The sequence below is a fragment of the Euwallacea similis genome, chromosome 19, assembly GCF_039881205.1.
Source record: "Euwallacea similis isolate ESF13 chromosome 19, ESF131.1, whole genome shotgun sequence".
NCBI classification, from domain to species: domain Eukaryota; kingdom Metazoa; phylum Arthropoda; class Insecta; order Coleoptera; family Curculionidae; genus Euwallacea; species Euwallacea similis.
In genome coordinates this window covers 2595144-2622792 of record NC_089627.1, presented here as the reverse complement: position 1 = coordinate 2622792, position 27649 = coordinate 2595144, and the positions used below count along the sequence as shown (strand labels likewise).

General features: G+C 34.5%; 1 protein-coding gene across 2 annotated transcripts; it reads right to left on the bottom strand.

Moving 5' to 3' along the window:
• Nucleotides 1-412: 412 nt before the first annotated feature.
• Nucleotides 413-25412, bottom strand: ImpL2 (Ecdysone-inducible gene L2). 2 transcript variants are annotated; one of them, XM_066399604.1, is made up of 6 exons: nt 25294-25412; nt 3549-3654; nt 1534-1706; nt 1101-1386; nt 812-1044; nt 413-625 (listed from the first exon to the last, which is right to left on the bottom strand). In XM_066399604.1, the coding sequence occupies exons 1-6, from the start codon at nt 25294-25296 to the stop codon at nt 614-616; spliced, it is 813 nt and encodes a 270-aa protein (XP_066255701.1). In that variant the 5' UTR covers nt 25297-25412; the 3' UTR covers nt 413-613. The 2 variants fall into 2 exon arrangements, with proteins under 2 accessions (XP_066255701.1, XP_066255700.1); XM_066399603.1 differs by lacking the exon at nt 25294-25412 and adding an exon at nt 10662-10991.
• Between the last annotated feature and the right edge of the window lie 2237 nt (nt 25413-27649).

The following is a 27649-nucleotide window of genomic DNA, read 5'->3' as shown; positions in this document are numbered from 1 at the left end:
TGTTCATTTTTTGCATGTAAATAACCAAATATTTTATAAATACCTCAGTGCCTTCAAATATGGTGACTAATGTAAAGGCGATTACGTTCGCCATATTTTCAAGAATTATATTTTTGTTTTGACTTAAAACACAGATCCTTTACAAATTAACTGATATAGTGAAATAAAGTAATATACGGTCCACTTCCATTAGATGTTACTACAGTACTTAATGACATTTTCCAGATTTAGCTCTAATGTCGCCTTATCGGAAAAAATTGATACTGTAACAATCCACCTATTGGACTTGACGTAATAAGTGACGTAAATAAGTGCTTGATCGTTCATTGTTGAGTGTGAAGCCTTAAATTAATATGGAAATAACTTTGATGAAGTTTTAGGTAGTTTTCAGTGGTTATAAATTGAAACAACGTTAAAATTAAATAGAGTGAATTTACTTATTACTTGCAAATTAAATTAAATTATTATAAATAAGTACATAATTTAATAGTCCTATTAATACCTATTATGAGTTAAAAATACTACTTTACAATAATAGTAAGTTGCCAAGATTTTCTTGGAATGGTGTGACTAGATTTTCCGGGAATCGGCCCGTCCTGGAATGTTGCAGGCGTTATTTTGATTCCTGCAATAAGAGTCGATATTTAATACATATTCCCTGCAAATTGATGGTAAGGTGCAATTTAAAATTGACTGTAGCTATTTACTAATGTGATTAAGAATTTGGAAAAATTAGAAAATGAGCGGAACCACTTGATCTAACATCTTTGTTTTATCATAAATTAACTTTGAGCACCTCCAACAAACTGACCTGCATGGGATACAAGAAACTCTCAACAGAATCTTCCCCAACAGAATTTTTGACGATGCAAGTATAAACTCCCATGTCTTCCCAGGATATCGATCGAATGCTCAATTCCCCATCAGGCCTAATCGAAAAGCGAGTGTTGTCCTCCGTATCAATCTGTTTGTTGCTGGGATCGTACCATACCAGGTCGGGTTTGGGATTTCCCACTGACTTGCAAGGGAGAATCACATCTGATCCTATATAAGACGAAAGTTAGGATTTTTTGTATTCAAAAAAGTTAGCAGAGACTTACCCATAACGTCCATGTACGCGGGAGCCCAGAAAGTCACCCTAGGATGGTGGTGTGCCCCTACTATTTTCCTGGCAATTAGTTCTGTGAGATTCATTTCCCGCCCTTGGCCATTGGGGACGACTAGTTTGGTCATTCTCCTATCTTTTTTGGAACCAGCTTCAGCTACGCAGTAATAGGTGTCTTGATGGCGAGGTAGCACGTAATTGATTACCAGACGAGAGGAAACTTTAGCTAAACCTGGAGCAGTGCGTTCAACTATGAAGTTGTTGTCTTCGAAACTCTCATTCTGGAAAGTGGAACACGTCAAATTATATCCGAAACGTTTATCGATTTAAAAGACATTTTAAGCAAGGATGAATTTAAGTGGCACTTTGAGGAACATATTATCCTTGCATGGTTTTTCTTTGAGCGGTGAAAGAGTTGTATTTCTTACCTCAGTTATCCTCATAGATCCCTTGAACCATTGGATAGTCGGTGGTGGAGATCCCATGGCTTCGCAATGCAGTTCCACATGTTTGCCAACATTCCTTTGAACAACTGGTTCTGGAGGCTGATTGATTTTGACGAAATCCTGTGGTTTGTACTCGTTGTAGCTTCCAATGCTCTCTATAAAAATGCACAAACATACAGTCACCAATCCCAAATTTAACAACAGTACTAAACAGAACACCATCGATTGTCTTTCGGGGATGTAAGTCTTGGACATTGCGCGTTGTTGGTCAGCTCCGCGATCTGACTACTTGAGTTGAGGCACGTATAGTATAAGACCGATATCGACAAAGTACAAAAAGTGTTATCTTATCCAAGCACTCTTCGACTTTTTTTATGAAGAGGTATGAGGATGACTGATAAATATGAAATTAATGCCAAATGGTGACAGCAAGGTCGGTATTTGAATTCAGTTGAACCTTGGAGACGCGTATTTAAAGCTATGCAGTCACCAGTACAAATGCTAAATTTATGTAGAAGTAAAAAGGAAATTTAGGAAAAAAGAATGCAGTAAATATGGAAGTAATGGTTTTAGGATAGCTTTGATACTTGACGTTGGAAAGATTAGGTTTCTGAAGGTTTAAACAGGTTTACATTCTAACCTCCACTTTTAAGTTATTGGGATGCGAAATTATCTTGAGTAATACAAAAGATAGGTCTTCGAAATAGCTTTTTATCATTAAGCTTTTATTGAAATTTGACTACGTACTGAATTTACTGGTCGTAAATCTTGAGTATGGTAGGCGAAGTTTACATACAGAGTTACGTATGTTTTTAGTGTGTTGAGTGGGTCTCATTAATGTAGTTTTTGAAACTAAAAGAGCTACGATGTAGGTTAAAAACGATTAACTGGTTAATAAAACTTGAATACAACAGTTCTTCATCTCTACAATAGAGTTTGGATTGCTGTCAAGATGTGTTTAGGCGTTCAAGATATTGACATCAACTTGCATCTAAATCACAGCCTGTTGAATCATGAACAATAGATTATTCTGCATTTTAACCATAAATCGTAGCTCCAAATTTTTCAACGTTTCAGTCTTCAAATGCATCACCATGATTTGTTTTGTTCAGCTGTGAACTGCAAACTACCTTCGATTGGTAGTATAAAATAACCAGTTTTTCTCTATACAGAGTGTAACAATAATCACAGAAATATTTCAGGGAGCGATTATATTCTGTAAAATAATAAAAAAATGCTAATAGAGCTATCGTTAAAAACGTACCTTTTTCGATATACAGGGTGGAAAAGGTTCAAGTAATTTCTTACATTTTGCGTTTCTCATGTATGCCTTGAGTAAATTTTTTAAAATTTCGTACACTTATTTTCTTAACACCAACTATAACAAAATGTTAAAATCATCCATAACTATATGCAGGATGTAATGTTTTTTTGGCTCATGTATTATTTTTTGCTTGCTATCTTTGTTTGGAACACGCTGTATGAATTCTGATACCAAATTTAAATGAATTCTTCAATTCTTTAGTTTTTTAACCTCTTGTAGTATTTTCACATTTTTTATGCTTTTCCATAGAATTTACAAAAATATCTATCAATACAAATTAAGAATGTAAACAAAGCAGAAACATGGTCTTTCGGCTGAGCAAAAACAAAATTATAAAAACTGAAAACGCAAAATATGAAACTACCATTCTGTATATCCAAAATGGTGCCTTTTTGATCATGAATCTATTAGGATGTTTTACTATTTTGCAGAGTTCTATTGCTTATTGAAATATCTTCATGATGATATATTACACCCTGTATAACATGCAACCGACTTCATAGATCTTCCCTTTATAAAAATGACAATGGAGGAACCACTAGGATAACTAACTCAATAGAGGAAAAATAAATCTGAATTTTAGTTCTGAATAATTCAAATTTTAGTTATGAGTTGAGTTTTTTGTTGTTAGTTCTATTTACGTTTTAAAAAATTTAGGACCATTTTATTTTACCTTCAGGAAAGGCGCTGACGTCGTTGTCGACTTCGTTCTCATTACTCAGGTGCCTGCTGTACACTAACTGGAGGCAGAGAGTTGTAAGTAATACTGATAGTTTAACCTGCAACAAGAAATACGATTTTTAAGCATATTTGCCTGGCGCCAAAACCCTGATTAAGATAATTGAGTAAATGTGAAGTACCAAAATTCCGAGTTTTTGGTCCGACATCATATTTTTAACACACATAATTATCTCTAGAAGAAGAAAGAAAGCCCATCACGTATATGCGATAGGTTATCGGTGAGATTGCAGCAAGTAGTTTTTATTTTCAGTGACCCTTTTTGCATGGGTCGGGCAATTTTAATTAATTTCGATAAATCTTTACGTCTTCGCGATAACCCTGGATGAATGGATGACCAGATTAGCCGTTAATTATCGCCGTATTAACTCAGTTAATATAGTTGAAAAATTAGTGTCTAATGTCCAGCTATTCATAATTTTTTTATTTTTCACGATTAATTAAGTTCGGTGTCGCAATTGAGAAAAAATCATTTAAGCAGATATTACATTTCAGATATTGATGCAGCTTTAATAATTTATCAATCTCATTAAACTGTCTACATTTGTAAAAGGTAAATAACAAGCGATTGAATTATGAAAAGAGGAAACTGCCATTAAGCGTCTTATAAATTAATCTCAATCTCTTAAAGTGTGCGTATGTGTGGTATGATTTTCATTCATTAATTCCATTGTGTTTACCGCTTTATCGTTTTATCAGCTGTTGACCGTGTACATAGTAAGGCGGTAAATTCCTTTCGGAGTACTACGACTTATTTTTTACTATGTTTACGCTTAGGATCATTAGCTTAGGTCAACAGTCACTAACTCCTTCAGGTCTACAGTGAAAACATAAACAGGAAATTTTCAATTAGCCGTGGTTTACGGATACCCAAAAATATTACGATTTTGCAGTTTCTGTCCTTTGCAAGGGCGATTTCGAAAAAGCGTTAAAATCCTCAATTAAGATTAGAGAATATTAGTATTTTGCTTACACAACGATCGTTGTTATATTGTAATTGATCAATTATTAAGGTTGTATTACGTCGATGACACTACAATTTGACGTCAATGAGAAATTAGTCAACTAGGGCATAAGAGAAATACTTAGTTTCATCACTATAATGATTCATTTAACTTTTGCCAAATATCTGAAATCGCAAATTACCAATTCGATGATATTTACGTAATAAGTATACTTTTAAATATTCTTTAATATGAAAAGGAGCCGCGATTGATGGTTGCTCTGTACGGTTTACGTTCAAGACATGACAAGAAACGGTTAATTCTTATCAATAGTCTCAACCATATTGAAGCTGTAAAAACAAAGGCTCCCCAACAAACAACTTTTGGATTTGGCAATTAGCTTGTTTTTGCTGTATAGACAAATCTATATAATAAGGTCTAACTTGGTATATGATCATATTTTGTTGCTACACAATTATATTTTGCTGCTACTTGTAAAAGATGAGAGTGGTCCTTCGAAAGTTCTTTAATGTAACCAGCTAGTAAGGAGTAAATTGATTAATCGTCACTGTGTGCTGGAGACAACGATGCTTTCCGCTACAAATAGTTAAATTAATGTTATACATACAAAAACTAGGAGAAATTTACGAATAAACATGAAGTTCAGGGACAAAGACAATTTCCAATTAAATACTTAATCAATTAAATATTTAATTGTTCTTTCCAATCACCATTAAACCAAGCTCATTTTAGTGCTTTAAATTGGAGTTCATTAAATAATCACCAAATTCCAGAAATTGGTAACTTAGTAAATTGACTTAAATTTACTAACAACTTTACAGTAATTAATCAATATCCGAATTCGGCTTTAAGAAAGTAATGTCAATTATATCCAAATCAATAGTGCTATCGTCTCTTAAGCACCAACTAATTTGTAGATTATTATGCTAATTAGTAAATCAATAATTGATAAAGCCGTCTAGAGTATTTCTCGGAAGAATGAGCGTCAAATGACGTTTAATATTTTTCGGTATAGAAAAAAGTTCAGGGCCGGTCGATGTCATATTTAATAAGTTCATGTCATTAAAGCTCGTTGTCAGCAATAATTTATTAATGCAAACCGTTTCGCAGAAATTCCAAGGAAGACCAGGTAGTCTTTGCCTACTGTATAATTCAAGATCGAAGGTGAATGATCACTAGTTCCACGCGAACCCCCCGAAATTTTCTCGCATCTACTTAGTTTAGAACTTAACCCAGAAACACTATCAGACCTTGTTGCCCATGGCAACAGCAGTAGTATCTCGGTGCGTGTGGTACCACCGACGGGGACCAATGGCTCCTTAATGACCACTCTAATTAGGTTTGTGCACCGAACGGTATTGGTTTTTCTCATTAGAACCGCGTTGCATGGGCCATACCGCCGTCTTGTGATTATGCAGTACCTACTTAATTATGGGTGGCGACTGTGGCGGTACCCAGTCGAGTGTTGTTGGAATTTTTCATCAAGATCTCGTTTTATTTAACTTTTAACGATGATTATCGATATGCTAATTGCGTTACGTTTGTAAGGTAACGAGTGTAGGTGGGTGGTTTTTCTCATGTTTAATCGTGATCGGACCAACAAAAATTGGCATGGATTATTTGTCCCGCTAACTAGCGATTAAAGGGGAATTAATTTAAACTGACTTGAACTAATCTGTGTAGTTTATTGGGTTACATATTACATGTTCATTACCAAACTTAGCCTTAAAATAAGTCAGTTGTAAGTGAAAAATTACAATGTAGCAAAGACGAAAGCGATAGCGGACTAACTATTATTAAAAAGGGATTTCATGGGAGCCGTTAGTAAAGTGTGGATATTATTCTCAATTAATTTTAACTGAGAATAGTGCTCCAACAACCCTTATACAAGGTGTTTCCTAAGTACGATACGTAATTTCGGGATTGTATTCTGTCGCTAAAATAAAGGTAATTTTGTTATATAAACTATATCCCAAAAATGCTTCGTTACGGAAATATAGGGTGTAAAAGTTTCATTAAAAAATTACGTGGTAAGCCGGTATTCTTTTTTAATTGTTGACATTTTACTAGTCACCAACTATTTATTTATCTGTTCGAAAGACATTAAAATTCGAAAATAAATAACTACCAACGCTGAAATGGCTCAAATGCTAAAAATATATAAAAATGGCTCTCATTTCATGAATAGTAGTTATTAAATTATAACGCACTACAACGTCTTTTTTTTTTATCGAAAACTGTGCATCTTAAAAAAAAACATCAAGAGATCTTTTTTCTTACAAATCGAATAAACAATTAAAAAAGAAAAAATATTGGAAAAGAACACTAGCGTACCACGTTTACTACGTAATTTTTTAATGAAACTTTCACACCCTGTATTTCGGTAACGAAGCATTTTTAGGATATAGTTTATATAACAAAATTTCCTTTATTTTAGCGACAGAATACGCTCCTGAAGTTACTTACCGTACTTAGGAAACACCCCGCATAATTTGAAATCTTAAAATTTGCACAATATAATTATTTTTTTGAACATTAATGAATCACAAATATTTGTGCATTTGCCAGTAAATCTCTTCAACCTATTGTGTTCGAAGGTGAAAACTGCACATCACTACTTACCATATGTTAAATTAAATAGAACTCTTAAGACTAAGCAAATTTGTCAATACCATTCTGAAAATTCTTCCTATTGTATTATTTATATTTATGATAACCCTTAATGTTTAATTTATTAAAAACATTAAATGAGAAATAACTGTTCAGAACTAAAAGCTTAAACTTTAAGCTCAATTTTTTTTCCATAGCCAGTTTTATTTGCCGATTCTGAGTTGTCAGAAGTACTTGTAATATACTACAAGTATATCACAGCAGTATACTACAAATCTCTGCCTCGTGTCTCAACAGACCTATAGTTATGTGACTCATTCATATCATTGTTTCAGTTTGGGTAGTTCTTAAATTGATTTTCAAGGACAATTCAACCAATTTCATTAGTTAAACAAAAATTAAACTTCGCCTTGCGGTCGTGCTCTAAATATAAGAAATCCATTGTTGATGATGGGAGACCGCGCTAGACTGAGTGGTACCACTAAAGCTGGCGTTCCTGGCCAATTGCTGGTGTGAAGGTGACCTGCATAATTTCATTAGTCATCGAGATGACACTGAAATATTTCAACCTGCGAGCCAATTTAAATGCCAGTTTGTTAAATTTAATAGTTTCTTCAGTTTTTTCCGATCAATATTATGCAACTTCGACCTGCCTCCTCAGTTATTACTTAAGCCCATGGAATTAACATTGTGGTAACTTTTCGTTGATAAACCCGGCGATCCAGAAGCATCACGTGGTGGCAGCTTAAAAATAGCTTTTGAAAAGCTGAATATGATTATGATTGCTCATCTTTGCTGGTTCACGTAAAAGCTTTCGAAACTGCTAGTGACGCACATCTCTCGATAGGTCGATATCAAAATGCATAATAAAATCCTTTATCCTTATTATAAAGACCTTTATCTGACTAATGGGAGGTTTATTTCCCAATCATTCTGCGTTGATTAGTTTTAAATTATTGTGCTATTATGAATTTTTGCTGGTTATCTAACACAAGCCTAGGTCAAAGAAAAAAGATTTTTCTTAAATCTTCGGTTGACTAGGCAGCGAATTTAAGAGTAGAAATAACAGGTCATTACATGTCCCAACAGATCGTACAGTAGTTTATAATATCAATAATTGTCACTGGATGATAGCATCTCGGGACAGGCAACGGACACTTTTCTTTTTTAAATGCATTCTATTAGTGCTGTTGATAACAGTTTCTTGGAAGTTAATCGTGAAGTGCACGAAATCGTGATTCTTAATTCAAGCGCTTTCTACCTGGGTTTAGTATTGGTCCAACCCGACAAGTATCGACTTATCAAACCAGTATTTGCTCTTCTTGTTAGAACCTGCTTATTTTTGCTGTATAATAATTAATCGCATACACACATGATGGAGATCATTTTTATTAGTTTTTTTATGTCTTAATTGAATGTTACTTTGTATCATTTAGCAAGTATATTTTAAGGCACTGGAAAAGGTCTGCTATTGTGAGATTTTTTAATGGTTATTTTGTGTTTGTTATACTTAATTGATAAGTGGTTTTTTTAAGTCAACATTGGCTGAATGTGCGAAAGTTTTTGGATGGATGTTCCAAGGTCTTTCAGTCGGGCCTCCTTCCATTAGTTCACTTTTATATTATTTGAGATTCCATGAACTATCAACTATTTTTAGTGCGAGTACAATTCTTAATTTACGACAAAAAATATGTACGCAAGATGAAGGACTTTGTTTTGTTTTGTAAATTAAAATTTTATTTGTACCATGGCTTTATATCATGGCTAATTCGAATTCTGTTTTTTGTTCTATTTTATTTCTTTTGAAAATATACTCTGCACACCTATTTTAATTTTCATACGTACTTTTTTTAATTTGAAGTTAAATATACAGGATAAATCATAAAGAAGGTATTATTAAATCGACGAATTTTCTTTAATGGCCTGCCTTGGATATTACTTTGGATACCTTGGTAAAATTGCTCGGAAGAACTTGATTTCGGAAACCTAACATATTAAGGGTCTAAATTCTATCATTTAGGAGCCGGTGCATGTGCAAAAATATACTCGGTATTCAGTTATTGCCCAAATCTAATTAAAGCAAAAATCTCTATTAGATCTCTTTGTAATATTAGAAATTTCAATTTTGGCATTTCTAAACACTTAAAAGAAATTCTTAACCCATTTATGCCTAAAAGCCTCATTTAAGTCGAATTTACTGAACTTCTTAATTCCCATACACATACATATACGAGTGCAACTCGGAAATTTTCAAGGTTATGCATTAGTAACAAAAATTAAGAATTGACTCCTTAAGGAGTAGTAATTGAGAATTAAAGAGTTGGATAAGTCTGGGCTTAGTTGTAATATTGATGCACTTGTAATAATATTATGGAACCCCTAAAACCCGTGCGTCGTACAAAACAATCCATTGCGCATAGCGACTTCTTCGCGTGCTTTAAATGTTATAATGCAAAAATAAATTTAGATTAGATTCCTTGCTACTTGATGGTACATCGACTAAGACTAATTCGGTTACCTCTTATCTGTTTCCAAAAATTCTCCACGGCGTTTCACGGATTTATAGAATTTTATTGCCTCAAGAAAATAAACTAATCAGAATTAAGTAGTCGAGATTTTACATCCCTGTTGACTACTTATAGTCTTCTTTCGAATCCACAAACTTCATAAAAAAATAACGTCCATTACTCAAATTCATTATATGAACAAAATGGCCCAAAGTTACTGATTGTGACTAATACCATGAAAGTGCTATAAGATATAAAGTGTTTCCTCTTTCTTGAGGGCCTGAAATTCCCTGTCTTCAAATATATTAAGTAACTCGAGAAGTAACCGGAATGTTTAACCAAATAGTGAACTTTCAAATAAATTGAAGAGAAAAGCTGGGAGACAAGAAAGTGGAAACCACGCACAGAAGAAATTTGATGCGCCACTTTATGGATTAATAGATTGTCATACCATGTACTGAAAATTCGTTCACGATATGCAAGGAGATATTTTCTTCCAATGAATTATTTGTTTTCACACCCTTTCTTTTCCCTGCTTTTGAAAGAATGGAACACAGGGAATTCAGAAAGAGCGCGAACACACGGAAAATTGGGAACACCTTAAGGCTGCAGAGAGCTGAAGATAATAACAGAACCACGAGGTGTGTTTATTTCTTCTTCCTAAATTAGGAATAGCTAGCGTAGGCGCAGAAAAGGAAGCCCTTCTTTGATTCAAAAAATGAATGGTTCGTTAATTTGACTTCGAATTTAAAGGAAACTTTTATAAATTCTTATTAAAGTCAGTGACTTTATCCGCAGCTCTCTAAACCCCCTTTCCAATATTTCTAATTACGTCCTATGATAATTAGAGCTGTTTCCAATATGCAAATATTTTACCAAAGTTAAGGTGATGCAAAATCAGAAGGTGCGTGTTTTGTTTTTTAAATCGAGGATAAGTCATAATTCTTTAAAAAAAACGTAACTTACCATTTTCTGCACACCGATCAAGGCCGCACGGATAAACTTAAAATAAAAACCGACTAAAAATTGGCTTTTGACGCTTTAGATCGAAATTCGGGTAAAAAAAATAAACTCAGAGGGCTTTATGTCACGTGACACTCCAGTAGAAACAATTCGTATGAAATGCAAGCGACGATGAAGAACAATCAATAAACGTAGGGCGCGAATGCTCAAAATGAAAAAACATTTAGTCGACAGTAAAACAGATGAAGAACGGGAATGGTCACCGCGTCAGTGATCGTGACAGTCAACTAACCAAGCCGGTGGTCACTCTTGAAGTGAGTTCCTTGAGGTGCCCGGTGCGCTCTTTAAACGGCATGAATGAAAATTCTCGCATGAGTTGCGTCATCTAATTTAGCGGCCAGCCGACCAATGAAAACGGCCAATTGGAAGGCATTCCCTGGTAACACCTTTGCCGCCGAAAGAACCTCGAGCAATGTTATCAGTACCCGATAGGATTTTCGGCTTTTGAGTATCTCGCCCGGCTGTAACTTATTGAATTTTTCGTACTTGACCCGTTTAAACTCCATGGAATGTCGCTTCGGAATTTCTTGCATGGAATATCCATGGTGACTCATTTGAAAATTTATGTTTAATTCGGAGAAAATTACTTTTTAACGTTCACAACATATATCTTTGTATCTTACTATCAGAAGTTATTTACTGTATAGGATGTAAATAATAATATTTTGGTAGCTCATCAATTTTGAGAAAAACGTCTTTGAATGCGAGAGAAACGTCTTTGATAACAGTTCCGTTGAAATTTAAATTTGTAAATACTCACCATAATAAAACGCATGCAGTTATTTCCTAAAACACATTCGTAGACACAATAATTAATAAAAGACCATTGCCAAGTATTTCCCCTTAGTATTGAAAAAAATTTCCTGGTTCAGTGTGTCCCACTGGTAAACGTTTAAATACAAATTGACAAGATCTCATTTCGAGGAAGAAAGTCGATAGGATCAAATTATTCATCATTTAAAAATTTAAAGGTTGTCTATCCATGGAAATTTTCTCGTATCATAAAAAGCAAATGCTCATTTTCAGTTGCCACAACAAATTTGTAACTATGGTGGGTTTGACTAATTTTTGAAATTGTATTAGGTGACATCACTGATTCAAGACAATGATTTAACCAGTTATGTGACAGACACGTTCTCGTTGATGTCTGGAATCATAGTCATAAAAACGTCAGCATGAAAGTTTGATCTTGCCGATTTCAACTCGGCACCTTAATTGTTTCAACCGCTTTTTTGAAACTATTTGCACATAAATCTGTCCAAAATTATCGACGTGAAGCAGATTTATTGTGGAAAGTAGTTCAAACAATTCGGCTGAAACCAGGAGCAAGAAAAACTGCTGTTGCATCAATTCAAGAGAAATTTATGAAGTGAACAAATAATTATTGAGGCTTTGTAGAGTTTCTTATTGTTAGTATATCTAGTTTTGGTTAGTATAGAAACTTGAAAAACAACATTGTAAACAGTTAAAATGGAAACACATTTTATTGCCACGTTCAGTATTTGTTTAAAATATTTGAGCAATCTGGCAAGCTTGTTACGCCCCTAATGTAACCTTAAAACGAATGTCATAGTAAACTGGTAACAATATGTCAAATTTTCATGGCGTACTTTGCTGCAAATAAAAAATGAATTGATTATAGTGCTGCAATTACTTCTCGACAGAGTCCGATACAGGGTGTTAAATACCAAAACATTTTGTGTTTTTAATTCATAACTTTAAGTCTATGTATGATATCTGCTCTGACCATGATGGGACCGTGGCTTGACCGGTAATGCAAACCGTCTTTAAGCAAGTTTGAAAACTGAATGTTGTTTAGATATTTTTTGCTATCGTAAAATGCTTATGCTTTCTGTTTTAAAACGTTGCCATTAATATGTACTATTGAAAATTTTTACCCATGACTCAAAAAGGCCCTAAATGAAGTAGAGAAGTCTGATTTCAAACTAGTGATATTCCTCAATTAAACCGCAACAAACCGCCCTATATTTTTGAATTAGCCTTAAGTGCCAGTTTTTTGGTTGCCAGTAATTTTTTGGGAAAAATTTGCTATCCTAATTTAAATTAAATATTCGAAAAATTAAAGAGCTGTAAAAAAACGAACAAGAAATCGAAACACTGTTTGCTAAAATCGTATTATTTTGCGATTTTCTGTCACCTGAAATGCAAATTAAAATTGAAACAGCCTGTATAAACACTTTCCATTGTTCTCAAACATTTTATTTTGCTTCCTTTATTGTAAAATTTATCATCATTCACTTCCGATGATTTTGAACGAGATGTGTATACTTAATTCTATGTTCCTACGTTATCACTCGTATCCACGTATTGGGGAAACTTTCAAAGTACAAGCCTTAATCGGATATCAACGATATCGCTTTCCCAACGATTGGCATGTGCTCTTCCATACGAGCAATCTTGTCGTGATCAATTTATTGAATCCAGTGAACATGACCATGCCGAATCTGAACCATTGAGCTTCCTATTACAACACGCAATTGGCCACCAAAAATAGATCGAAATATCTGGTCCCCAAAAAGCAATCTTCTGAAACCTTACTAGGCACAAAAATACTCTTCTAATATTGGGCTTCAATTTGTCTATTACAACTGGAAGTGTAATTTAGTCGATGTGGCACGTGGTATATGAAGGACACAAAGACAGTTTCGTGTACGTAATTATTGTGGTGGAGATGCTTCCCTACCAATTTGCTCATTTTGATGGGCCTTAAGTTCCGGTTTCAATTTGCCACTTTTAAATGGGCTAATGATGAATGCATGCTGATTTTCAATTTAGCCATTGCGGAATGCGTCGCAGAGCAAGGTTGTCACCGATATTTTTAAACGTTTATTTTTTTTTTAAGTGAATAAATCTATTTTTTAGCATTAAGGGGATTAAATCAGCTCTTAGCTAAAGTGGCGGAACCACGAGACAGGAGACCGGCAATTAAACTCAATAGGTTACCGAATGATTTAGAAATTGAAGGAAATGCTCCATCAGGTTAATAGATTTTTTTCGAACAAGCATAATTTTTTTGGAAATTTCATATACCTTTTTATGGTATTATATATTCCTTTATGAAACCACTTCAGAAATTTTCTTTTGTGATCTCTTTAGGTCGTGCTTCACATCATTGATATTTTCTATTGGACCTATTTTTGTTTCTATTTTCCTATTCTTATCAAGCGTCTGGATTTTCCTGTTTGCCCTTTCTTAATCTGTTAATATCAACATAATAAAAATGTCTGAATTATGTGTCACGATCGTATAGCAGGCATGTTCTTTAAAGATCTGGTTTAACGGTTAATCCTGATTAATTTGACGTTTGGATTAAAATTTAAGTATCCTTTATAGTCGAGTTTGCTGTATTATCGTTCTTCTAAAAAAAAGGTTTATGTTGAGATTTATTTGGGACATCTTTATATTAAAAACTTGCCGTTTTCTGGCATCCCATGTTAAAGGCCTTTGCAACCTCTGATTAACCGGAAGGGATCAACTTCACTATTTTTAATATGTGATTCCACGCATTTTTGCAATAATTGAGAAGAGACGGTTTTCGACTGTAAAATGTTAAATCTCTCGGAAAACACTTTTATCATATTGTTAACGAAACTTTTTTAACTTACAACATTGTTAGACATTTCCAGATGGGCTAAAGGATTCAAAAGTGGTACCTAATTTTAAAAAGCGCCCTTTCTGTACACGTAATTACAGGCCAATTTCCTGTCGTCGTTCTCATAAATATTTGACAGAATTACATTCAATCGTACCGTCCAACTGTCCTCGCATAACACGGGGTGTCTCAGAATGAATGACTATCTTCAACTTTTAAATCAAGGCATTTTCGCAAGTTAAATTTTCAAATATCCACGCAAAAGTATTTTATTAATTTAAATGAAGTCACTCTTCATGACTTTATTGTCGGCATTTATGGTTATTTGAGGTTAAATGAAATAAGACAATAAGTCGTGTAGAAAAACAATTTTGGATTTGTTTAATGAGTGCGAAGTAGGTTTTCTCGCTTTGTTTCTAAAACTAGACGGTGAATAACAGGTTGATAATGGCACGTACATTATTAACCTAGTGAGCTAAGGAAGAAGTCGGCCGCAATGCCGTTACCATCCCCATTGTTGTTTTACTTATGGTTGCCATGGAAATTAATGTTAAGTGAAACGTCACCGTTGATGTTATAATTCAAGATGCGTTTTCTTTTTACATTTCGGATTTGGTTTATGCTTAATTCTGGCGAGTTTGCCTCTTGTCTTGAATTCCTCAGCGCTGCATGCTTTGGCATTTAAACTTGACATTATGGTCATAATTCAGTACCTCACAACCAAATTTCGAAATTTTTGTATACGCGATTTTGGCCTCATTTTTGGTCGTGGCGTCTATTCCTGGCAGCCGGAAAATTTATTTTGGGACACCCCATATATTAGTCGATTGCCAATATGGATTCACGGAGCTAGTCATTTTCAACATTGAATTATATTTATGATAATGTTGACCGTGGTAACAGGGTGGCAGGAGAGTATTTTTGAACTTTGCAAAGCATTTCATTCAAATAGTCATCGCCTGCTGGGTGGATGTTTGTGAACTGATTGCATCATATTTACTTGAATGCACGCCAGGCCGGATGATGCAAAGTGGCAGGTTTTATCGGATATGACTAATTATGAGGCGGCATGTGATTTTTTTACTTCCTCTGTGATGTTTTTTGCTGACAATATAGAATATTATTACGTATAGAAATACTTGGTATTACATATAAAGAAATCACTACAATTGCTTGAAGTAAGCTCCAAATTCACAGAGTGTTCAACAAGGATTTGATTGTAAAAATTTTTATTACAGTAAACCGAATTTTGGCAAATAAGGTGAAAACTTTCTTAATCGAAATCGGTGTCTAAACGGGTTTCATTTCGTAACTTACGAATTGAAAGTAAGCAGTTGCAGTTCGCAATTTCAGTTAACAAATGGCACAGTAACAACAATGGTTGCTGTAGTTCTTCAAATATAGGGCGCAACTTTAATAATTAAGAATGTCTGTCTTTTTGTCTTAATTTCTTTGTCGCACAGATAAAATATGAAAAAAAAATGTCTATAAAATTCGTTAGGAGATGCATTTTGGGTAACTCGTGTCATGTGGAATCATTCCACAGATTCTCATTCATTACATAAAATTATAATGCATTTTGTAGAAACCGGCTAGGCGATCCTGAGGAATATAAAGGAAACATAAATTATAAAATTTTTGAAAAATTCCTCTCATAACCTACAAATCATGATTTACTTGCCAGGTAATTTTGGCTATGGCTCATTTGAATAGAAAAGCAGAAAAATATATTGCGTTCAAATTCCTTTAGCTTATGTTAAAAACACCGTTCATGAAGTATTTTCTGATTTCATATTCTGGGACATCTTGTAGACATCCACTTGTGTTAAAGGAAATCACCATGTGTCAACATCTTTCATCTTTTCGTCATAACTTGTTCCTTAGGCCTTATTTTAACTTACAGAGACATCTAAGTTCTGAACTTGTAAAAAATCCAACCAAAATCGTAAGCAAATCATTTTTGAAGAAAAGAAAATGATCGCGAACAATTATATGCATTAATTTAGCTGTGGTGGTAATTATCTTGCTCGCAAATATGCCACCTTTCTGACCAATTCGGGCCTAAAGTATAATAAAATGTTGTGGTGTCCAGCTAACACGAGTTATGGTTATAATACCTATTCGCTATATTGTAAATGTTAAGGAAAGGAAAGAAGATTATAGGTCCGAATGCCTTCTTAATAGTACCAATACCCCGGCTAATAATTACTCGGTTTGATTTGTTGTCGAAGGATCGATTAAGTATCGACCATAATATTTCTATTTTAGCAGAAATTCAGCGGAGTCTGCCAATTATCAGGTTCTTTAATTGTGGCGCGCCGGATTTATGGCTACTTTCTCGTTAATGCAAGTATAATGGTTTACGATTGTTCGGGTTCGAATTATTTTCTTTTCTGGGTTAGTAATTATGGTGATTTGTCAGGTGATCAAACTTTTTTTATTTTTCACTTGCATCAACCAGTGACTGAGTTACTTTTCTAGGTAACGCCCTCGTACGGAGTTCTTGAACTTAATCCCAAGATTTCTGAATACTTCGCCGAAGTGGTTCTACGTGACTTTTTACATTATGCCAATTTCAAATTGCAGCTTTGTTCGATGCACTCATATTTCAAAACTGAAGGCCTTAGCAACAGTCTACGTGAGTCAAGTCGGGTTGTTCCGAGGAAGACACTTTCTGAAAGGTTTTTTTTTTTGTGCTATGCCTTTAATTTCGCAGGTCGTAAAATTGGTGGTTGTAAAATCTCCCTTGTATCGCTGTAAATTTCCTTCCATTGGTTCTGTTGCCAGGCAATAAAGCCAGGGCCCCAATTTTATTTGTACCTCTTGCGAACTAAAAATTTCGTTTTTGGGCGGTAATCGAACTTTCATTCAGTCGCCGCGACCTATTTCACGATGAGTTTTGGTGGGCCATTAAAAGCAGAAAACGACAAGAGTTTCCCGTCTGCAAATCTTGGCACGTAGCTAGGCTGAATTAATTTACGAAGTGATTCACAGAATTTCAGCCTCTAAATCAGCGGCGGAAATTTGGAATCAGGCCCAAGGCTCATGAGGTACGTTTCTAGATTTTAGGAAACGCATCCGAATTAGACCTGACCATTTACCTGACTACTATTTGAATAGTAAACTGCGCATCAGTTTGAATGCTGATAGGAAAAAGTGCGTTCTAAGGAGGGCCAAAGTAATATAATCATCCATTTAACATAACCGTGTAGATCCAAATCATAACATGTAACGATGTAAACAACGCATGTAATTAACTTGGAAGTCGCGTGGCGGTTGATAAACACAATAATTTTCGCCAAACGTCGATCGTCATAGAATGATAGTTCTCTGGTAAATATTATTGTGTTGTTTACGCACAATCTGGAGGAGTGGCACTTTTGGTGCGAAACACTTTCCAAGTTCAAGGCTGGTCGTGAACGACGATCACTTGTCACGGTCAGAATCCGAAACGCAAATTCTTTCAGATCGATGAGGTGATTGAGTGATTTTTTTAATTCGATTTTGTGGTTTCATGTTCTGCTTCAAGTCGTGAATGTAATTTCTCTCCGGATTGATCTAAAAAAAGGTGACCACCTGAAAGCCGCGGAAACGCTGTTCCTCGAAAGCAGCGTGAATTGCATAAAGGCGTAAAACATTCAAATTCAAGGGTTTTGGATTTATACCAGAGGACTTTTAGATAAAAGTAGTACACATTTCATAAATTTTATTACGTCTCCTTTGGAAATTTTACTTGTTGGCATATGACCGGGCAAACTTAATGAAAATCACAACTTTTACAACATTTACATGCAAAGTGCATTTCAAGGTGATTCGAGTGTCGTCTGAGCTACTGTTGCGTCAGTTATAATTGCATAAATCGCGTTTTTAAGCCTAATTTAAAACGAATCAGGCAAGCATCCAGAGGGGAACTGTACGACTTGGGTTCAGTCCGACCTTTACCAATAATATGTTGTGTATTTTACAGCTTCGCGTAAGGGGCTGTTTAATATTATTCCTGTGATTTAGATGCTGAGTTTACCTTCATATATGAGGTCCAGCATCGAAAGTACCCCTGTATCTCCAAAATTAATGGCGGTAATATGTTTTTTGGTAACAATATTGATAATACACGTTAAATGAAATTCGGTAATACAGGGTATCCCAATACAATATCCATCGGTCGATACCTCTTGTACCGTTATAGATAGAACAAAATAGACAAGGTGTTTCGAATAGGTGGTGCTCTACTTCGAAACGTTATACAGGACATCGCGGTAGAAAAATTTTATATGTAAACCCGTAATCGAACATTTTTGCTCTGCAGCAATTTTTGTCTAACAATGTAATGTTTTCTCGTTGGCACTAAAAGACATTAATATTTAATTAATTTTTATTAAACACGGCGCAAAATAATAAATTTATAGTAATGGTTCAAAATAGCAACCCCTCACCTCGTTGCATAAATTTTACCGTCGAATAATGGAATCGCGCACTCTGTAGCATGTGCGGATCTTGTTGCACGAAAAAACGAGCTGCCATCAATCTCCCTAACAATTTCTTGTGAATAACTACAGGGGTTTTGTACATCAAGAATTTGATGAAGATTCTCCAGAGGAAGAAATCCATCGGGGTTAAATCGGGACTTTGGGCTGGTTAATTGAGAAGTTCTTCTCTTCCTACCCTTCATCCAGAAAATCATAGGTTTAGCTTATCTTGCACATAGCGGGCAAAATGTGCAGGTGCACCGTCATGTTAAAACTATAATACATTCTATCATGTATTTCCATAGGAACGTTCTATATAATAGAATTACTTAAATATCGATGTCTTTTAGTGAAAAGGAAAATATGGAGTTATTGAAACAAGCTCTCTGTATTTATGCAAAATCATACCGGTATTTTGCATAAGATATAACATCATTATATAGGTGTGTACCCACGTGGTTTAAATACAGTAGTATATTACATACCGAGGTGGAAAGTGTTTCCTTACTATCGAGAGATTTAATTGTTAGCTATTATCTAGAGACAGTTAGAAACCCATGAAGTTTTTGTACAAAAATTCTTTCATGGCGTGTTTCAGAGAACAGAGCAAAAAGAAAAAAAGCACCATCCTTATATGCAATACCGGCCTTATGAGGGGCCAAGGTGGAGCGACGGCCCAGACCTAGAAGGGTGGCGTATTTTCTTGGTGGGTGGCTTTTTTTTAGGGTAACGAGGTCGGTGATTAAAAATTTCAAAATTTCACACAGGACGCCAGTCTCGTTAAGGCCGGCCCTGCTTATATGGACAATGTATAGTATGTTAGGGACGATACTAGAAATTAATTGAAATGGGTCAAGAATTCACGGTGGGAAATTAGGGTGGAAGGTAATCATCCTAATCGTCCATAAGTATCTCATTTGAGAGTCTGGGAAATTCCATCTGAATTAGCTTCATTTACACCTTCCAGTTGATCGCCATTGCTCTCTGTGTTCTCAAAGCTTGAACGTGTTTTCAAGTTCACTAGAATTCGAAGAATAACCGTTTCAAATTATTCATTCTGTTATTCCCAGTTTTTTCCATTTGATGATAAAACTGTCTTGACGCAAGTCCGAAATAACATAATTCATCATCAACAATAATTTAGAAGATAAAAAATATATAGTCATATAAATAGCTGTTAAGGTGGTCATTGCGCAAACTTCAAAAGGCCAGTGTCACCATCCAACAAAAATAAATAGTCATTAATAGGAATTTGTCTAGAATCCGTCCTTTTTGAATAATAGACACAATCAGTGGTCATCTCAAGTAATTGTGCAATCTGGTGCAATAACCTTGCACTGATTTAAAGCAATCATACAATCATCAGGAATGACATAACCGTTGTATCCATAGGAGAGATGCTACAACGGATTCATTGTAAGGTTGCAATTGACGGATGCCATTGAACGAAGAATTTTTATGTTTCCGACTTATTTGCTGAGGCTGCTTGGGTGGCATTCACTTCTGATAAGACGTATTTACTCTCTCTATTAGCTCAATGTCGCGGATGTGCAAGTATGGGATGACACATTGGACCAATTCTGTGGCATGTGCTACCAGATTTTTTATCGAAAATCTCTTGTTCGAATTGCCACAAAAAATAATTATTAGTTGAATTTGGCAAATTTAGGCCAGTATGTCTCCAGCGAAAGTTTTGCCTTGCGACCCTTAACCTTTGGCTTCTCGCATTTATTGGCACATATCAGGCTCTAGAAGTTATATAATCGGAAATTATAAGGCACAAAAATGTCCTATAATTGGTAATATTGCGCAATATTCTTTGAAGAACTAAATAACTCTTTATCATCACATCCCCATCTTCTGTCATCGAATATCTGACGATTTTCTACTTTTGCGAGGTAATCAAATTAATTGCTGAAAAGGAAACATTCTCAAGAACAAACGTACATCTGGTAATTTAACCCTATCAATGAATGTATCGGCCATCTGGCAGACCAGCTATTTGCTGACGTAGCTCATCAAGTGTCGCGAATCACATGATTTGCTTGTGCCAATGCGGAATGCCGATGAGATTGAATGAGTGACGGCGATTAACGATTTTTTTGGCATGGAACAACTGCGGTTACCAGACTTCATGGGAATGATTTGATTAAGATTAAAATTAAACGAGTTATTTTCATAGGTCTGGTGACAGTCACAAGGTTTGCCGGCACTTGTTTGATTCGGCCATTAAATGTCTGTTGACCTTTTGACCAATCTGGTGAAGTGTCACACGTGAACATCGGAATCAAGACATTCTTAGTATTGACTTTCCTCAATTAATTTGTATGTAATGGGTGCTTGGATCTTCTCGGTGCCACACTAAACTAAGTAACAATTGAAATGTTGCAAACGAAATGTAAAGTCGAGATTGGAAGGAGTTCAGATACTATTTCATACTGTCGTCTAGTTTATAAAGGACTTGCATTTTAAGTCAAAACGACAAATATGTCTTGACAATATGGCGAACGCACTGTTTGTCTATATTTGTTACTGGAGAATTTGAACCCAATTAGGCATTTACCGAAATCTGCCAGCGCCAGAATGAATTTTCTACTTATTTTTAAATATTTGACTATTTACATGCAGAAAAGTGAGTATTGCAGAACAGTTTCAAATTATCTTTAGGTTAAAATTAGAGTTCACTACGGTCACAGTAAGAGCAAAAAGCTAAATTTAAGTAAGAAAATAATTATGACGACTGCAATTTTTCAATCGATAGATCCATAATTAGAGTCCGATAAGTTTGCTTCGCAACAACATTGTAGTATCAGGAAATGTTCAATATACCGGTCGCAAATCTGCGCAAAATAAAAGGGCATTTTATCTTTAGTGAAATAAACCTAAATGAATGCTCTATGTCTAAATTCGAATTAAACATCTCAAAAACTTTCAGAGCTATACGCTAAAGAAAAAAATACGGCCATCAACTTTCGTATAATACAAATTGTAATATTTTGCAAGAAGAATACGTAGATTAAGTTTGATCTATTCTGTGGCGACTACAACGTATAAAGGTCTCAATAAGTATTTCGATTTTTGCTGTTCGGCGGCATTTTATGGATCAGTCATTGTTGTGTTTATTCAGAGTCCTTGAGATTTTTGTACCGACTTGACAGCATTGCTTCCTTTTACACGTTTTAGGATTATAAACATGATTTCTATATCTTAAAATTTTGAATTTTCCCGTATATTCCCGTGTTCCAGAAACTTTTAAAAAACAAATACTTCCTTCATATAACGATCAACTTGTATATCTATAAAAAGTTCGAAAATTCTAAAAACACCAAACTATGAAATCATATCATCGATTCATGTCTGTTTGCATAAGATTTCAAAGTTCGCAATCTCGAAAATACTGGTTAATTGTAACAATGAAGATATCATGGGGAGCGTAAAAATGTCCCCAGAAAAGGTCACCAACTTGTATATTTTAACGTCTTACCTCCTCATCGATAATGCCACTGATTACGTGTTTATTTAACAGATGGAACAACGGCTGGATCAATTTCTAGTTGTAACTTTTCTAAGTACTTAAATCTAACCTGTTTCGTATGAGTTACTCACTGTTAGTTATAAATCATTAGGCAGAGAAGTTCTAAATGTGACATATTGACCGAGAATTTTTTGTAGAGTTACGCATTTCTACACATCAAAGACATTTACCATGCAAAAAGTGACTTTCATGACATCCAGGTTCGCTCTACACTATCATTATGACTCAGTTGTAGATACGTTGGATCCGTAGTCGTTTATTTGAATGTGGTCTAGAAAGTGGCGTCTTAAGCTACTCTGTAATTGTTCGTCGGTGTCCAAAGAAATTTTAATGAGAGCCTTCTGTCTCAGAATTATCAACAGTAATCGAAGATTGTTTCCTGAATTTGAGCACCCCCCCTGCGTTCAATTATTTTCCTGTATTATTAACTTTCAACATTCACTCCAATATTCAATCACAATTCCACCAATTTCCGAGTCCAAACCCACAATTCAGAGCAATAACTTTAACGCCGCCGACCACGGCGAGTGTTTTTACTCCGATTAACCTTCCACAAACCGAACGGAGAATAAGCATAACGGCCATTAGACCGCAGGACATTTTCTATAATTGGTACAACACAACGAAAGGAAAAAAGGAATGTGATACATAAATAAGGGCAATTTTCGAGCTCATTGAATCTTGATTGAACGGCGCCATTTTTCTCAATGGAAAACGAAAGGAGGATGACTCCTAATTAGGAGTAATTTTTAGTAAACGAATTTTTCTTAAACGCTGTTTAACCATACTTAAGAATGCTGAGTCCATTTAAAAAGCTGCTCTTAGCACAAAAGCGAAACTGTTTTACACATTTTAATGATTAAAAATAAATTAAGACCTAATTAAGAAATGAAAGTCTAAAAACGTCATTTCGATGCAAATTGCCTTTGTAACAATGGAAGGTCTAAGGGTGCCTTAAAAGGTTTTAATCGTAATGTTTCCAAACTTCTTTCTTTGGCGGCTTCTGATGAGAAGTAATCATGGAAATAGTTAAAATCATTTTTTATTGACCTGTCTACTCTAAAAAGTTTTAAACAAAAAAACGATTAATCTTGCAAATCAGATTTCGGCATTTATTATAATCCAGGGATTTCTGGAAAAGAAATGCCAAAGCACAATTATCCGAAACAGGTATTTTACCTGTTAAGCGTGATCATATTTTGTACTGGTAAAGTGATGCTTTACTTTGTAGTGGTACTGTGTGGTAACGCGGTACTAAAAGAGACTTTACCTCACGCTTATATGAAAAGATGAATAAGGTTGCGGAGAATAGGTAGTACTCATTAAATGTTGCGAAAGTAGGTTAACGAAACGCGGTTGAATATTTCCATGTAGACTGTAGGGATCGTCGGCATTCGTTGAGGAAAATTGTACAGAAACTTACGATAGATGCAGAAGAATGCGGATTTAATTTATGCAATTTTCCTTTTCCTGAGTTTGTAAACTGCAAGCTGCTGAAATTTCACTTCAATCTAAAGTCCAGAGCTTTTTTCTCACTTAATCTACTTGTTGAGTAGAGCGTATCAAGACTATTCTTCTTTTATGGTTCTCTGTTCCTCCACGAATACATTTACTTTCAATTGTACAAGGCGGGCGTTTTAGGGAAATATGGCCACCTTTTGGCTGCATGTAGAGTAGGTCATATTACGAGGAGCTCCTTACTAAATTTTCCGAGTCTCCTTAAGAGATGCAGGTGGCTCATTTGTGGTGGCTCATTGCACATAAATAAACGGTAACAGGCAAAGAAAAATATAAAATATAAAAAAGCTAAATTGAACAAAGAATTCAAGTTTTTTTGAAGAGAAAAAGTCAGTGTTCCACCACAAAAAAGTTGGGGATGGATAAAAGGTGTGTAATCCCGTGCAAAAATAAATGTCTTCCTGTAACTTTTTAATAACCACCAATGATAAATTAGTACCTCTGTGCTGAAATTTGAGGGAAATATCTCAAAAACTGTTAGAAGTATAAGGAAAATTTGGTAAAATTCGGAAAATATGGTTCTGTTTATTGAAAAGGAAGGAGATGTGCATATAACAAAAAATATCCTTTTCTCATCTCTCACTCATATTCTTCTTAACAATGAGAAATCACATTTATAAAACCTACTTTATATTTTTTTAATCGCAAAATAAAAGTCGAACAACCGGCATTGCATAGAACTATAAATGTCTTGTTCTCATCTCTCATTTATATTTCTCGCATGTGTTGAGAGAAGTATGGATGATAAATCATATTTTCAGAAAAGTTTTTTTCCTAATTATATATATAAAATAAATTGCACAATTGGCGTCAAATCTGCGATGAATGTCGACCTCTTGAAAAAATCCACCTACCAATTTTAACCATTGCAATCTATTCTTACCAAAATTTCATTAGTTAAAGAGCTTACCATGATTTTCAAAATCTTTACCACCAATCACAATAATAATAAATCCGCTTTTAATCACTGCACAAACAAAACTATGCAAATATCGGAAAATTCGTAGAGATTGAACACTCCCACAGGCCTAAAGTAGTTTCATATAATTAATGTCACCAATAATTTGTCGGTTTTATACTTAGCAATCGGTAAGACAGGTTGGCGCTGCCTAAAATTGCTTTTTTAATAGGTGTTTTGGCAAACACTATGAAAGGGTCGGAAATGCTGTTTAATGTAGTCAAAACCACACATTTTAGAGAAATTGAGATTCAACTGGTTTAAATGCTGTAATTAGGTTAAAGCTAGAGATTTTTAAACTATTTGTGGCCATGTATCCATGTATCTTGCATATTCCACGTGAGACTAAGCTCAAGCAGAGCCTGCAAATTGATCCATCAATTTCGTTAAGTAATAATGACATAACATTGTTCCAACTACTTTAGGCAATTGAAATTTCTAACTCGTGACACACATTTTTGAAGTGATTAAAAAAGGGTACTTACCATCTTGATTCGATGCTCGACACAACTCAGAGTGATGAAGTCAACCCTTAGATATTTATATATACGAACGAGAAGAAATAATTATCAGGACCGGGCTAGGGGATGGAGGACAAGTCAAACGACGCGCAGCTATCGGAAAAAGCCTCTGTTAAGATTGAGCACTTTTTACCCCCTTTCTTCTCCTCGGCAGGCTAAAAAACTAAATTGGAAAGAAGCTATGGAAGATCCAATTGAAGCCTCTCAAAAGTTGTTGTCGGAATTTATTTCTATTTTAACTGGGAGAGCGGAGAGGTATCAGTACTTCTTCAGGTTCTAAAGTGCACCCCTGCTCTAATTAATAATGAGTACTTAATTTATAAAAATAGAGGCGGGAGCCTATTTACAGAGGCGTCGGTCGTCCCTATTTGAAGACGACCCCAAAAACAGCAAATTGGGGGTAACGTTGTTCAAGCCAACTGGCCTATTAAACTCATCAGGGGGCACTTGTAGCTGTTGTTTTCGATCTTAACGATAAACTAATTCTAATTACGAGCGCTTGGGGACTTATTAGTTAGTTAATTACATGTATGTTTTTTTTCGTGGGTCATAAGTGTAATTATTATTTTATTATTTTCCTATGTTTTGGCAAGATAATGGGGCTAAGAAGTCAAAGTAGGAAATTGCTTCAGTTTTAGGATTGCATCAAGCACGTTTAAATGATTAAAACGCATCGAAATATGCAATTAATTATATTTTCGTACGATATGTTTTTAGTACATGACTATATTCGGAATTTTCGGCTACTAATCGAATTTTGTATGTTGCAACATTAAGTCAAAAATAAATTTTCACTTTTTTTGTTATTGTTATTATTGATTATAGTGTAAATTCTAGAGAACTTCCTTAAGGTATGTACTCTTGCATCCTCTTTAAGAAAATAATTTATTTTTTCAGGAAAAATTTCTTTTCTAAATATCTACTTTAACTTTTTTTTCTAATAGGGACTCCGACTTTTGTTATTTTTTAATTTTATGTTTGAACAGTTTCTGATTTGCCAAAACTGGCGTCACCCTTCTTACTAAAAGCTTCTTAGAACCCTTAAAATTGAGAATGATTATCTTTATGCTTAATAACAATAAGGATTAGGGATGGGCGTCAGGTAGACAGTTTTTAGAAGTACAGGTTGTTCGGTTTATCAAATTTGATATTTTTCAAATTGACATTTTTCTTTCTAATCTCAAAACCTTATACGAATTGTATCTTAGCAAACTAGAAATTTAGTTTTTAATTGCTCAATTTGTTTGAAAAGCAATCCTTTAATTAAATTAAAGTAGTAATTTAATTGGAACCGTGAAAAAAAGTGCAACTACAATTTTCTTGAGTCAACAACTATAACGAAGTTCTCCACTATCGTTTCGTAAATAACGGATTCCATTATGATTACTAACTACAAGCACACTGAGGTTTCAAAAAGTCCCTACTAATTTATTTTCAGAACATTTTTTTGGACTATTTCTAAAATCGAAAATCAATAATTGTTTCCAAAACATAACAAAAAATTATTAACTTTGACAACAGATAGTTGTCTAATGAGAAGCGCTGTCTTTTGTAATGTATAAAAGTCGGTGTCTATTTTTAGACATTTAAAAGGATACGAAAAAACCTAAAGTGTGATATTTTGAGTTTTCAGAAGGAAATTTTTGAGTTTGTGAGTTTAAATGCTTTTTAGAAAGGGAAAAAAATCCAGATCCGTATTTCAAAACGTTAAAGTTGATATGAGAAGAACAAAATTATTGTCTTTGAAAACGTAAAATAGTACCTGAAAAAGTGCTCTCGGATAAAAAAGGAATAATGAAGCAATAAATAATTAAAAAACTCAAATATTTTATATAGTTTCAAAAAATCGTTTTTTTTTTTTTTTCAAATTTTTGCTCTGAAAGTTCCTGTTCCGTTTCTGTCTGTTTTACGTTCAGGTCACAAGGAACAGGCTGACACAAAATTTAAGTGATTAAAAAATTAATTTTTACAATTACAAAACATGTCAAAAGTGGAAACTTTTCATTACAGAATAAACTTCAAACGACCGCTGCTTACTTACATATGTTTCTTATACCGATCATCTTATACTGACTGTTTTCCCTATGATTCTTTTAATTAAAAATTAGATACATATATTTATTCACCGTGTCATCATGTCATCTTGAACAAATTTTTATCAATGTGTTGCCATTTCCCTAGTTTAAACAAAATTTTTTTGAAAGTCTCGATCTTCTCATTTTCTATTATCAATTTTTCAATATCAAATTTCAATTCATTAATCAAACTTGTTGACTTTGGAAACTTCGCCAAATTACCAAGAAAAATTATGAAACATCTT